Source organism: Crocuta crocuta, unplaced genomic scaffold (assembly GCF_008692635.1).
Source record: "Crocuta crocuta isolate KB4526 unplaced genomic scaffold, BGI_CrCroc_1.0 scaffold68, whole genome shotgun sequence".
In the NCBI taxonomy this organism is placed as follows: domain Eukaryota; kingdom Metazoa; phylum Chordata; class Mammalia; order Carnivora; family Hyaenidae; genus Crocuta; species Crocuta crocuta.
Genome location: NW_027532426.1, coordinates 855337 through 869607, shown reverse-complemented (window position 1 = coordinate 869607; position 14271 = coordinate 855337). Strand labels below are relative to the sequence as shown.

Below are 14271 nucleotides of genomic sequence, written 5' to 3'. Positions count from 1 at the left end.
GCCGCGTCCGACCTCCGCAGTCTCGGAACGGTTCAGCCGTTCTGGTGCGACACAGAGGAATTCTGGGAATAAATAGTGGGCGCAGGGCGGAGCTGGGCGCCGCTGGTGTGCGCACGCGCGGCCGCTCCCGCCCTGAGCCGCGCCACGGTGGAGGGTGGTTAACACTGCGCCCCCCTGACCACTGTCCCACGTCTCGGGTCTCCTTCCCGTCAGAGTGGCACGCTCATCGTGGTCATTTTGTAGGACAAAAGCCACCCTGGATCATCACCCGTTGTTAGTGTCTCGGGTGGCGACAGTGGATTTTTAAAGATTTCAGATGGCTTTGGAGTAAACAGTAAAAAAGACTTAAGACCGAGCCCCAGCTAAGTGGACGAGGGCGAGCAAGTTACTTGGGGTCTCTGAACCAATTTACCTGCTATAAATGGGATGGTATCTGTTAGGAGAGCGCTTAGAAATGCTTGTGTTTCACCAATGTTTGGTCCATAGTTACTGTTCCAAACACTTGTTTAAAAGACAAATAAGTCACTCTGTGGCTTTAAGCAAGGGAGTGGCTCAATTAGATGCATGTTTTAAAATATCACTGGGGGCTGGAGAAATAATGAAAAAGTGGCAGTAGGGGCATTAGCATACAGATAGATCAGAGGAGTAATGAAAGGATGAATGCATAAGATGTGACAACCAGAAGTGGAAGAAAGGAAGACTCCTGAGTGTTTGGCTTAAGCATTTGGGTAGAGCTTTGGTTCCTATTCACTGAGAATGGGACAGGTACAGATTCAGGGGAGAAGATAGGGTGTTTTTTTTTCCCCCAACATTTTTAAGAAGTTTATTTTTTTCAGTAGTCTCTATGCCCACTGAGCCAACCAGGGGTCCCGGGGCCCCCTTGTGGGAAGGGAGGGTTGAAGTTAGTGTTTTGATTAGGGGTGTGTGTGTGTGTGTGTGTGTGAAGAGATGGATGAACATTTTAAAATGACATGTAGTGAAAACTATTAGAGAGCATGGTTCGGAGGAAAGGACATGGAGGACATGAGACCGTAGTGTCTTCATTGTTACTATATAGTTTATTGAAACCAAACAGATAATACAGAGAAGAGACTGAGGTGGCAGCTGCCAGAATCATGCTGGCTTACAGATGCGAACTGGCTGGAGAGACGAGTCCTTGAACCCACACTTCAGTAACAGACTGATAAATCAGTTGCATAAATACAGAGAACATGGAACAGGAGACATTTCACAGCTTTTTGCTTTGTGTTTCCATTTTAAACATATGTATGTTACAACTTTACATTTTAAATTACTACTCCATGTATTTTGTGACAATGGCTAGGGATGCAATGGTTCCATCCCCCTGACATAAACAGAGTTTGGTCTGCAACATAGAACATTCCAGTGAGATACCAAACAAACCCTTAACACAAAATGTACAAAAAGATCTTTAAAAATCAGATTAACACAATGCTCTTCAGGTTCTATGAGGAGGAAAGCAACATGGAAAACTAACATTGGGGATGCTTTAATTGATAGTAACTTGAGGTCTTAAAAGTTTCATTCCCTTCCTCCAAGGGAAAAAAGAATTAAAGGAAAAAAGAAAGCAACGTCATAACACCCTACAATTAGGAACACTATCCTTACAGTGCTTAGATGCTTCCATATAATAAATACAGCAGGTAGCAGAGCAAACGTCACAAGTACTGGCTTGGTTTTTATTTCTATGCTTATAAAAAAAAGTACTGAGCTTCCTTGTGTGGAATGAACAGTGTTAGCCTGTGGGTGTCTTCAGTGCCTGTATATCAGCATCTGTTTACATTCCAGGCCCGTTCTCTAGCAAGTTCCAGTGCTAGCTGTGCGCACGCTACTTCCCAGGGGAGGAGTTCGGGTCTTCACTTTACTGCGATACGGTTCCTGGCTCAGTTACATGCTCATGTGTTCCGGAAGAACATATGAAATATCATCCCAAGGGTGACGGTACAGCCCCTGCTTCAGCCTCTTCTGATCGAGATAGTGTCCTGAAATGTGGCAAAGGCATCTTTTTGTTAAGATCTGGGGAGTCTGCTAAAAGTCTGGCAAGTAGAAGAGGAGGAGGATGGAAACTCTCATACAAAAAATAAAAAATGAGGAAGTAAACCCAGACCCACTGCACCGGGAGACACCGGCCTGGCTAAAAGGCAACTGATGGATTTCATTGTTTTCATGGACTAGCAATCAGTCATTTCCAAGAACAAAGGAACCGTGGAACAAAGATAAAGGGGGGAGTTAAAGTAGGAAAGGAAGGATTAGGAACAACAATGAAGGTCATGTGAGATCTTTCTCGTAGAATAAGGTCCTACAGCTGAACCATTGGGGGTGGGAGGGGCGGGGGGAGAGGGGAACCAAACCAAACCAGATTCTTAATAACAGCAACTACCACCAACTCACCAATGAAGCCCATACTTCTTCCCAGCACAAAGATGCCATTGAGGGCTCCGATGTCAATATATTCATCAGCCTCCTCCCTGCAACACACAGTCAACCTGTGGTTTTAACACGGCCCATGGGACCGCCCCCCCTCTTCCCCACAGACACTACAACTTCTGCCCAGGAACAAAAAGCTAGATCTCTTTAGTATCAAAGTAGAAAAAGGGTGCCCTGGGTGGTGGGAGTAGAGACAATTTTTGTTTTCTTCTTTATACCTGTCCATGTTTTCTAAATCCTGTGTAATGAGCACGTATTGCTTTTAGAACTGGAAGGGAACAGCAAGCATCAATAAATGTAAAAAAGAAGAAAACTGAGGGGGGGGCACACCCGGGTGGCTCAGTCAATTAAGTGTCCCACTTCAGCTCATGTCGTGATCTCACAGTTCTTGAGTTCAAGCCCCACATCAGGCTCTGCTTGTGGTTGTCTCTCTCTCTTTATCTCTGCCCCTGTCCCACGCCCATTCATTCTTTCTTTCAAAATAAATAAACTTAAAAAAAAAAAAAAAGATGAAGAAAATGGCCACAGAGCTCACCGAGTAAAGGAGCCACAGTTTCTAAGCATGTCTACAAATGCAACTCCAATGAAACCATCTACGTTCAGGATAAGATTTGGTTTCTGGAAAGGCAAAACATTCAAAACACTTATCACTATTTCTCATTTTTTCTTTGTAATTTTCCACAATTACTACTGCTAACAGAACTACAAATTCTGACCACAATTTAAAAACCTCCCACCAAAACATCCCAGCTTGTTAGGAAAGAAAAAGTCAGCCCAGCTCCCAATGTTTAGCAAAGGACCCAACCCCTAGTAGGCACTTAGTATGTGTATCTGTTGAACTTAGTAGTACAACAGAAATAAAAGTTCCCAGACCACCAGGTTTGATTTTGGCTGCACAATCAAAAGGTAGGCTGCCTCTTCTGTTCCCCAAGAAATTCACCCACAGCTACGATTTGGGAATTAGGGATATTTTCTCTTTTACCTTCGAGGTGGTAATCTTCTCGACTTCCAGCGCATAGTCAAGCAGGGGGGTGGCGGGGAAGTGCTGTTTGACATAATCTTTGAGGATCTGCACTCGCATGTCTGGGTTGTTTATCTAGAAAGTGACACAAAGTTACAGAGGAACCCACCCTGACAGCCATTAAGAGACCTGTTGGGGGTGCCTGGGTGGCTCAGTCAGTTAAGTGTCTCACTCTTGGTTTTGGCGCAGGTCATGATCTCACAGAGGATCGTGAGTTCAAGCCCTGTATTGGGCTCGGCACTGACAGTGTGGAACCTGCTTTGGATTCTCTTTTAAAACTTAAAAAAAAAAAAAAAAAAAAAAAAAAAAAAAAAGACATGTTGGTGCTCCTGCCACAGATGGACTCAAATGTTTATATTTTATCCAGGAGGTGTGTTTCAGGGACCTGCTCCCTGTATCTTGATTCCGTGAGGCACAGATTGTGACCCTGCTGTGGGGCTTACGGTTTCTAAAGTCCTCTTGAATCTCACTTGAGCCTCACAACCACCTTTCTAGGTTCTCTCTTTTATGTTACAAACAAGGAACTGAGACCTGGAGATGTTAACTGAATTCTACAACAGACCTCAGTTTAAGCAGGAGGCGGCCAGGGCTCACCTACTCTCCAACCAAAAGTCTTAGGTTCTAGCCACGAACCATGCCGCCCACGAGTTCAGCGGCCTCGGCCTCCTCCATCTGTAACAAAGTTCTACAGAGTTCTTAGTTTTTAGACTTGTTGGTGTGGGGCAGTGAAGCATCCCTGAAATCTCCAGAAAAGCTCCGGACCTTTTCTGCTAAGAGACCCACACTAAACCATCATCAGTCAGTGGGGCAGGGAAGTGGTTCGGGTGTCAGCCGACTCCCAGTACTAAAGTGACCTCAGTCCCCCGCCCAGCTCCCACGCAGATAGCACCGCTCCAGTCCACGGTGCAGGGCCTCTTTCAGACAGTTTTGTCTGACCTGTACTGCCCCACTCAGGCTTTTGAGTTCCTTCCTTTCTGGAGCCCATACTGACCCGGCGTGTCTCTTTGCTAAGGGAGGAAATGACTGTGGCTGCAAAGCCTGGATGGAACATCCCTCAGAACTGACCGTGATCCCTGGTTCGCATGGAAAGCTGTTTGCGGGCGTTCTGTATTATAATGGAGAAAGAGCTGCCTGATCTTTGACATCTGTCAACACGGCCAAAGCTCTGCACACTGAGTCAAGAGCCTGGGTGTTCCCAACTAAAACAACGCCTCCACCTGCAGCTTAGTCCTTAAGGGGAACCACAACTTACCGATTTCACTCGGTGACCAATGCCCATAATCAGCTTTCCTTCCTTCTTCATCTTGTTCACAAACTCCATAGGGATGATGCCGCTGTCAAAGGCCTTGCTGAACATCTTGGCAGCTGCATCCAGGGCACCCCCAAAGCGGTCCCCCTGTAGGACAAGCAAGCCCATGTGCCCTGAGCTGGAAGAGACTCCCTCGGCTTCACAGACCAACCCGGCATGCCCTGAGCCGCCCCAGCACCGGGTTTTACACGCTGAGGCTCCTTCTTGAACCCTTTGACAGCCAAGTGCGTGTCACTATAACCACGTGTCCCCTGCGGATCTCACCTCCCAGGAGACCAGTACTCACAATAGTGAGCAGCCCTGAGGTGAGGCTGGAAACCAGGTCCTTCCCAGCCCGAGCACAGATGATGGTGTTGTGAGCCCCCGACACGGCTGGCCCGTGATCTGCCGTCACCATCAGGCACATCTCGATGAACTGACAGGAGTACTTGGGCAACCTAGAGGGGAGGAAAGGGGCACCAAGAGGAGGGTCGGAACAGAGGTGACCCGCAGAGCCAAGCTCCTGCTTGCTCCCATCTCCTGAAACAAGCCACTCACATTCAAGGAGGGCAGCAACTTCCCAACCCATGTCAACTACTGTATCAAGCAACTCTCGAAGCAAAACTTCCGATTCTTGAGCAGCTCCTAAGTTGCTGATACCAAACACTGCTTTTATTTAATTTTAATTTTTTTAAATGTCTGTTTATTTTTGAGAGACTGAGAGAGACAGAGCATGAGCAGGGGAGGGGCAGAGAGAGAGGGAGACAGAATCCAAAGCAGGCTCCAGACTCTGAGCTGTCAGCACAGAGCCCGATGCAAAGCTTGAACCCATGAACTGTGAGATCATGACCTAAGCCGAAGTTGGACGCTTAATCAATTGAGCCACCCAGGTGCCCCCAAATACTGCTTTTAATACAGAGCTCGCCACCAGGGTTTGACAATCTCTTTTTTAGACAATGGCTTTGAGCATGAGTCACTGTAATAGAATTTAACCTGTACTTATGGCTTCCTTCTATGTGCCAGATGGAGAAGTGAGATTCCTGTCCTATTCCCAGTGTACGAAGCCCCAGGTCTCCTGCAGTGTTCAACCTCTCAACTGAGATTAGGAACGAAGTCTGGGAGTGCCTGGGTGGCTCAGTCGGTTAAGTGTTCGACTTCGGCTCAGGTCATGATCTCACTATTTGTGGGTTCAAGCCCCACGTCGGACTCTGCTATAAGCTCAGAGCCTGGAGCTTGCTTTGATTTCTGTGCCTCCCTCTGTCTCTGCCCTTCTTCCACTCGTGCTTATGCTCTCTCTCTCTCTCTCTCACAAAAATGAATAAACACTTAAAAAAATAAAAAAAAAAAAAAAAAGAATGAAGTCTGGAGATACAGGGACGCAAGAACAGATGGGGAAATCTATAGAGGTATTACAACACCGTGAACTTCTGCCAGGAAAGGCCCCAAACAGGGCCAAGATCCATCTCTACAGCTGAAGGCACAACATAAACCAAGACACTGACCTGGGCTTCTGCCCAGTGCCGCCCCGAGCCAGGGCTCTGTGAATTAGGTCTCGCTGGCCCCCTTGCCCAGCTGTCAGTCCCGGGCGAGGGCTATGTTCGGGAGTTGCAGAGAAACCAATTTTTCTAACCCTCGGGCTGATAAGAGAGAGAACCTAATACAAGGTATTTCATGCCTGTTTAGCAATTCTACCAGGCCTGTACTCTGAGCTACCAGACCCATCCAGATCTTTCTCTCAAGAGTCTTACATTTACTCTCATTTCTTTAAGAGTCCCAAGGACAGGGGCTCATCCAAGATCCCTGATGAGGTCATCACTTTCTACTTAGTTGAGACTGGCCTTTCTGTCCTTCGAAGACCTAGGAACAGCCAGTATCTCTTCCGACCTTGCAACTGATCTGTGGCCACAAAGATTAGTCCTGGACGTATTTCCCCAAGGCTACCCACCCCCCCATCAGGGGAAAATCCTTAACGCCGAGTCACAGATGGCAGGGTCCAGCCATCTTCTGACCTCCACACCTCACCTTCTCTGGAACCAGAGGAGGCCGAGGACCCCGCCAATGCCCATCTCTTCCTTGAAGACCTCGGTGATGGGCATGCCCGCGTAGATGAGCTCCTGTCCTCGCTCATCACAGATGCTGGTCATGAATGAGGCAGGTTTGCGGATCAAGCCCAGCTCCTGAGCAAAGATGGGGGCAGGAGAAGCGGTAGGGTATGACCACAGAGGTTTTTCCACGACCACCTCACTGTCTGCACTGCCAGAACCAAAACCAAACTCCTCCCAAGAAAGAAGCACAAAAAACCCTTTCGTTGGATCACTTCAGTTGCAGAAAATAGGAGCGCCCTGTGCAATTTCCACCCACAGGTTTGTTTTCACCTCACAAAGATGTCCCATCAGAAACGAACCCAAGCTCACCTGGCTTAGGAACGCAAGAATGAATCTAAAGGGAGATTTTTCTAGCATTCCACATTCAGCTGCCAAGCCCCCACCAAAATGTAATAAGCAGGCAGCTGTGTAAACAAGGGATCCCCTCGAGATGTCCCACACCCAGGTGAAGGGACTGAGCTGAACTTCCGGGTTGGGAAGTACAGCTGGGGCATCATTGCCAACTCTGCATAACTCCGTTTCTCCAGTGATCCCCGATCAATTTCCGTTGTAAAATGCCTTTCTGCTTCAGTGTTTGTCAGTTTAATGGGCATCTGTCTGGCCTTTCTTTCTCCACTTTTATCTATATACATAGATACACAGAGAATACATAGTGTTTTGTGTACAAAGGTTTTTCATAATGATATATTGCCCCATAATGGTCTGTAATTTGCCATTTACTCAATGAATTTGAGCTCCGTAAATGTCGACACATACATAGATCTGGTTCATTCCTTTTAACTGCTGTATGATAACGAATCTTATGGCAAAACCACAACTTAGTGGTTCTTCCACTGATAATCATCAAGTGGAAAAATCTTGAACACATTTCTGTGAATGTGTGAGCACGTCCCCGAAATAGCTTTCTAGATATGGAATTGAGCCATCAGATGTGAGAACTTTTTTTTTGTAGTAGCCTCTACGCCCAACCTGGGGCTCGAACTCACTATCAGATCAACAGTTGAACTATCAGATCAACAGTAGCACGCTCCACAACAGAGATAGCCAGACACCCCTGGGTGTGATCGCTCTGAAATCTGAGATTACCCAATGGCCTTTCAGAAAGGGTGGTGCCAGGTCCCACCCCCACCCCCAAGGAACAAACTCACAAGCTTCCTCACCCCCTTACAGACACTACATATTATCAAAGAATTGTTTTCTTCCTTAACTCCAAAATGGGAAAATTGGGATCACAGCTTTTAATTTGGCTCCTTTTTATAATGAGTGCTATTGTGCATTTTTTCACGTTGAAAGGCCATTTCCTACCCATTTTTGTAGTGGTCTTTTAAAAATTGATTTCAGGGGCAGCTGGGTGGCTCAGCTGGTTGAGCGCCCAACATCGGCTCAGGTCACAATCTCACAGTTTGTGAGTTCAAGCCCCACATCGAGCTTGCTGCCATCGGCACAGAACCCGCTTTGGATCTTCTGTTCCCCTCTCTGTCCCTCCCTATTCCTACTAATGCTCTCTTTCTCTCTCAAAAATAAATAAGACATTAAAAATAAATAAATAAATAAATAAGTAAGTAAATAAATAAAAATTGACTTCAGTGAGTTCCTGTGTACTTCAAACATTTAGACAAGCAGGTAGAGTGGACATTCTACTTGACCCCGAAGCCCCTCGCAAGTGCAAACAACTCTAGAGGGCGGTATCTGTCCTCAGCCTCCGTTTCCAGGTTGGGCCACATGCCTGTGGGACATACATGCTGCCATTCGCCCTCTTGGGCCCTGCATCTGTGTTACCTGCTGGTCGGGAGTGGCAGCTCATAAGCTCCAGCACATAAGGAGGGGCTGGACTCAAAGAATAATCATTGCGGAGTTTTTTTCCCCAATCTACGTTCTTGGAGTAGAGCTGCCCTCGGGGGGCATGGTTTGGAGGCCAGAGCAGTGATTACAGGGTTGCTCCAGCTAGCAGGGCGGGGCCTGGTTTCCAGGTACTGCAGCCAATTAGACCCCCCCTCCCCCAGCCCAGAGCTCCCCCCAGTCCACCTCGCCCATGTTCTCCGCGTCACCTACCCTGGCCCAGGAGTAGTCCATTGGCACTGTTGGGGGTGGCACCTCCTGAGCAGGTACAATGACTCCTTTGGCCACAAGATCTTCGTACACAGACCTGAGAGGTGCGGGGGAGGGGAGGAGAGGAGAGAAGACATCCGTCTGCATTTTATGCTTCGGGACTTTTCTAAGCCATCCCAGGAACGCTCCTCCATCTACCCCCAAAACTCTAGGTTTCCTAGCTCTGCAGCCCCTCCCGGCAATGCCCTACACCAGGTGGATTGCTACAGACTAAATGACAAAAGGTTCTGGCCAAGATGTCCCCCACCTCCTCCAAACCCATGGGGCTTTATGGAAAGATGAATCTGGAGGCCAAGGAAGGACAGAGGGGAGGAATGGGAAGACACAATGGATTAGCCAATGACTGTTTCTCAACCGATTAAGGGTGACACCTTCTAAATGTTTCTATGCTCATCTCTTTTTTAAGGGACAGCCAAGCAGGTGGCTCAGAAAGCGAACCTGTTTTAATAGCAATCTGAATGGCCTGTGACTATTGTGTTTACACACAAAACAAAACAAAACCCGAAAGGCAGGTAAAGGTTTCAGACCATCTGTACAGTTACACTCCACACCTAACACCTCTAACCTAACACTCCAGCACGCTGACATGCTCTGTGGCACCTCTGTGGCACGGGGCTGCTAGCCTCAGGGTGGGGGTGGGGAATCCGGAAAGGGAACGGGAGGCTGGCATCTTCCCCGCAGTCCACTCACTGGATGATTTCTCCAAGTTCATCGAAGCTTGGGGGCACAAACACCCCTGCCTCCTTCAAAGCCTGGTTCTTGGCTACTGCGGTCTCAGAAGCCTGGTGGGCACAAGCTCCGGCATGGCCAAACTGGACCTGGAAGACGACAGGGAGCTGCGTTACCTGGCTTGTGAATCCCTCTGGAGGGAGGACACAAAGGCTCTGTACATCAGTACCGATTACAGGCCGGATCCTGCTGAACACCCTACAGCAAATCACTTCATTCAAGTCTCACACAGGCTCACTCAATAGGGACGTCAAATGACTCTCAATTTGTAGAAGAGGAAACTGAGGCACCGAGAAGTTCAGGAGCTTCCTGGAAGGGTCACACAGCTGGTGTGTATCGGAGCTGGAACACAAAGCCTGGCGGCCCAAGTCCCCCTGCACCTTCACTCAGCTCCCCCTCCCCCGACGGCAGGGGTTGAGGGGAGGAGGATGGAGAACGGCGGGTAGTTGTGAACCACCGGCTGGTAGTTGTGAACCACCGCGAGCAGTGAAGGCACACGCAGGCAACCTGAAGCTGAGCTGATTCTCACAGACAGGCTGACTGTCCTCTGCGTACTTTGTATAAAATAGGTCCAATAAGGAAAAAAAAATCTCATGTAAAAATACAAATTCCTAGCTTCTTCTTAAAAAGTCACATGGTGGAGGAGCACCTGAGTGGCTCAGTCCATTAAGGATCTGACTCTTGGTTTCAGCTCAGGTCATGAACTCAGTTGCAGAGCCTGCTTGGGATTCTCTCTCTTCCCCTCCCCAGCTTGTATTTGCACTCTCTCTGTCTCTTAAAACAAATAAGTACATTTAAAAACATTTAATTCAAAGACAAAATAAAACACCTTGAGGGCCTGTCCTATCCCTGGGGTGATGAGGGGTGCCCAGCCAGAAACACAAGAGTGAAGTCCTTGCCCTCTTGGGGGGTGTCCTCAGCATAGTAGGGGTACGGAGGTGGAGGGCTAGTAATGGAGAGCTGGTTAAGAGAAACAATGCAGGGGGAGGGAAGAATTATTTTTGGCTGCTGAGGTGGAGAGAACAGTCAAGAAGAATCAGGAAGAGCTTCATGGAACAGGTGAATTAAAGAATGGGAATGGGCATCTGTTAAGACCTGTATGTGCCAGACCTTTTCAATTACTTTCTTACGAGAGTCACACAACAATCCAGAATCAACCCCATTTTATAGCTCAAGAAACTAAGGCACGGAGAGGCCAAATGACCTGCCCTAGTCACACAGATCCACTGAGAGCTGATTCTAACCTGCGAAAGTAGAGGTCATGTCTGAAGGATGGGCGTGATTCCATGACCTCCGCATTTCCTCTTATTTACTTGGAAAAAAAAAAAATACTCGCACCATTAATGAACAAAATCACATTATAACCATTTACTGCATCCTGCTCTTTCATTAGTTTGTGTAACGTAGTCTTTCTACATTAACATATCAAGATCGACCTCATTCTCCTCCTGCCTGCCCGGTTTTCTATCATATGGCTTCGCGATGATGACATATCCCCTCCTGCCCAGCACCAGCCTGCCATTACAACATGGCGAGTATCCTTGCACGCACACGGCAATATTTTTGCACACGGAGCCCTATGATAAATCTGCAGGAACGGAACTGCTGGTTCGAAGGAGGGGTGCGTTTTGCAACTGCACCAATATTGCCACTGTGACGCGGGTACGGAATCTCAGGGGAAGGCAGGCATTCCAGGGAGAAAGAACAGGGTCGCAGGCTTACTGGCGGGGAGGGGGGAGGGCTCCAGCGTAGGGACTATCACTGTTTCAGGAAGCCTTCTGGCCAGCCGTTACCTTCATCTGCACCCAGCACATAGGGCTTCACACTCAGAGCCTACCCCGCTATTGATCGCTGATCAGTGACGAGCGTTGGTCTCCTCAGTTTTGTCATCACCAGATGGGCCACGTTCAAGACAGAGGGGCCTGGGAGCTGGAGTACTGGGGCTGCGGCCTGGCTGCCACACTCAACAGGTGCCAGGTGGCCAGGAAGCGCTTATACTGGGCGCCAGTGAGCTGCACTTACTATATGCCTCTGGGCACTTTCCTGTGCAGCCTCATGTTAACGCATCCAGAACCATCCAGAACAAACCCGGCTTGCCCTCCAGCCTCTCCTGGCTCCCCACCCCAGCAATGCATCTGGGGTGCGTGCTCTCCCTCCTCCACGTCCCTCTCGCTCAGCAAACTCCTTCTCAGTATAAGCGTGATCTTCCCTGTGAAGCCATCTCCACTCCTCCAGACAGAAGTGTGCCCTGCACCAAGCAGGGACCCAGAACTGGCCGCCTCCCTGAACTGGATTTAACCTCCTAGAGAGCAAGACCCTGACCAGACCTTGTGGTAACCAGGCAAGTAGTACAGGTTCATCGGAGGAACCAGCTGCTTTATGAGAACTACACGGTTCACCTCGAATGCCCCCTTTGGCCTTCCTGTCCAGGAGTGACCTGTCCCAGCCATACCTCAGACGAGAACATGGTGGCACAGGTCCCAATGCACCAGCAGACCACAGGCTTGGTGATGCGGCCCTCCTTGATGCCCCGGCAGATCTTATATTCCTCAGTGCCCCCGATCTGCCAAGGAACAAGAAAGAGCCCTTAGTTAGTGAAACCCATCCAGACTTGCCGTGGGCAGCACCGCAGCGGGAAAATCTGTCCCAAATCAGGCAGGGCTCAGAGGCACCAAGAGTCCTGACCGTCAGCTTGGCTAGAAAACGAAGACACTGGCTTTGGTCAAATAGCAGCCTGGAAAATTGAGATGGCGTGCAAGGAAGAGTTGTAAAAGGGCACTGGGAACCCTCTGGATTCCCTGGGACTCCCCTGGGAGTCCCTGATCCCTGATCTAACCAGGATCTAATCTGATCAGATCTGACCTGCTCAGAGGTACAGGCAAGGACAGGGCTTCTAGGACTTTCCCAAACTAAAAACGTGCACTTCCGGGACACCTGTGTGGCTCAGTCGGTTAAGCATTCGACTCAGGTGGTTCAGGTCTCGCAGGTCACAAGTTTAAGCCCCATGTCAGGCTCTGTGCTGACAGCTCAGAGCCTGGAGGCTGCTTCAGATTCTGTGTCTCCCTCTCTCTCTGCGCCTCCTCCCAGGGTGCTCCATCTCTCTCTCTCTCCCTCTCTCTCAAAAACAAACAAACATAAGAAAACAAACAAAATAAAAGTACACTTCTTACTCTAGCTATGCACTTCCCAAGAGACCAAGGCCAGCCAAAAGCTTTATTGGCACTAAAATGTCTTGTGACACCAAGAGGCAAGGACTTTTTCAGGAGAAAACATAGCAGTGTTAACAGTGACAACTTCTAAGCCCCAGAGGGTAGGTAGGGAACACGATTACCAGGGACGGTCACTTTAACTTATATATAAGCAGGGGTGCCTGGGTGACTCTTGGTTTCGGCTCAGGTTGTGATCTCACAGTCGTGAGTTTGGGCCCCGGGTCGGGCTGTCCTCACAGCATGGAGCCTGCTTCAGATCCTCTGTCTCTTTCCTTCTCTGTCCCTCCCCTGCATGCTCATGTGCTCTCTCTCTCAAAAATAAATTAAAAACAAAATTAAAAACAAACAAACAAACAAAAGAGGGGGAACTGGGTGGTTCAGGCCATGATCCCAGGGTCATGGGGTCAAGCTCCATGCTGGGCTCCATGCTGTGTGTGGAGCCTGCTTAGGGTTCTCTTTCCCTCTGCCCCTCCCCCAACATGATCTCTCTCTCTCTCTCTCTCTCTCTCTCAAAAAACCCAAAACTCACCTCTCCAAGCACCACAATCATTTTGACGCCTGGTGTGTCCTGGTAACGGAGCACATGATCCATGAACGTTGAGCCTGGGTACCTGGTGAGGGCAGAGAGGACACATGGGGTCAGGGGGCTTGGGGAGGCGTGTGTACACGTGTGGGATGCATGCTAGCCCCAGGAATGCTCTGGGGTTCTTCGTGAGCATGGTGTCCAGGGAAGGCCAAGAGATGCCTCAAGAACAATGGGGGCGGGCTGGTAAGTAAACAAGGCACAAGGGAAGAGAAGGAGGGGAACGGAGGTTTGCTTGGCACTAAGAGACGCCTGGAGCACATTTGGGGGGGGTTTAAAATATGGCTGCGGAGCCCCTGGGGGGCTCAGTAGGTTGAGCATCTGACCCTTGATTTCGGCTCAGGTGGCGGTCCCAGGGTCGAGTCCCACATCAGGATCTGAGCTGAGTGTGAAGACTGCTTAAGATTCTCTCTCTCCCTCTCCCCCTCTGTCCCTCTCTCCCTCTGTCCCTCTCTCCTGCTCACATGTTTGCCCTAAAACAATAAATAAGATATGGCGGCAAGTTCTTTTAACAAGGTAGAACCTTGTGCCTCTCTTGAATATGGGTCAGACTTAATGCTTCTAATAAACAAGATGTGGGGGCGCCTGGGTGGCTCAGTCAGTTAAGCGTCCGACTTCAGCTCAGGTCATGATCTCACTGTTCATGGGTTCAAGCCCAGCGTCGGGCTCTGTGCTGACAGCTCAGAGCCTGGAGCCTGTTTCAGATTCTGTATCTCCCTCTCTCTGACCGTCCCCTGCTCACACTGTCTCTCTTTCTCTCTCTCTCAGCAATAAATAAA

At 49.0% G+C, this 14271-nt stretch overlaps 1 protein-coding gene across 2 annotated transcripts in view; it reads right to left on the bottom strand.

Moving 5' to 3' along the window:
- Window positions 1-1039: 1039 nt before the first annotated feature.
- The window catches only part of ACLY (ATP citrate lyase), a 37881-nt gene continuing 24649 nt past the window's right edge, over window positions 1040-14271 (bottom strand). For both annotated transcript variants that reach the window (XM_077779353.1, XM_077779354.1), the window contains 11 exons: window positions 13439-13520; window positions 12153-12263; window positions 9662-9789; window positions 8915-9008; window positions 6780-6934; window positions 5065-5215; window positions 4722-4865; window positions 3431-3544; window positions 2984-3066; window positions 2413-2489; window positions 1040-2003 (listed from right to left, as the gene is read on the bottom strand). In XM_077779353.1, coding sequence (XP_077635479.1) covers window positions 1909-2003; window positions 2413-2489; window positions 2984-3066; window positions 3431-3544; window positions 4722-4865; window positions 5065-5215; window positions 6780-6934; window positions 8915-9008; window positions 9662-9789; window positions 12153-12263; window positions 13439-13520 — 1234 coding nt within the window. In that variant the 3' untranslated portion in view covers window positions 1040-1908. The remainder of the gene's footprint in view (window positions 2004-2412; window positions 2490-2983; window positions 3067-3430; window positions 3545-4721; window positions 4866-5064; window positions 5216-6779; window positions 6935-8914; window positions 9009-9661; window positions 9790-12152; window positions 12264-13438; window positions 13521-14271) is intronic.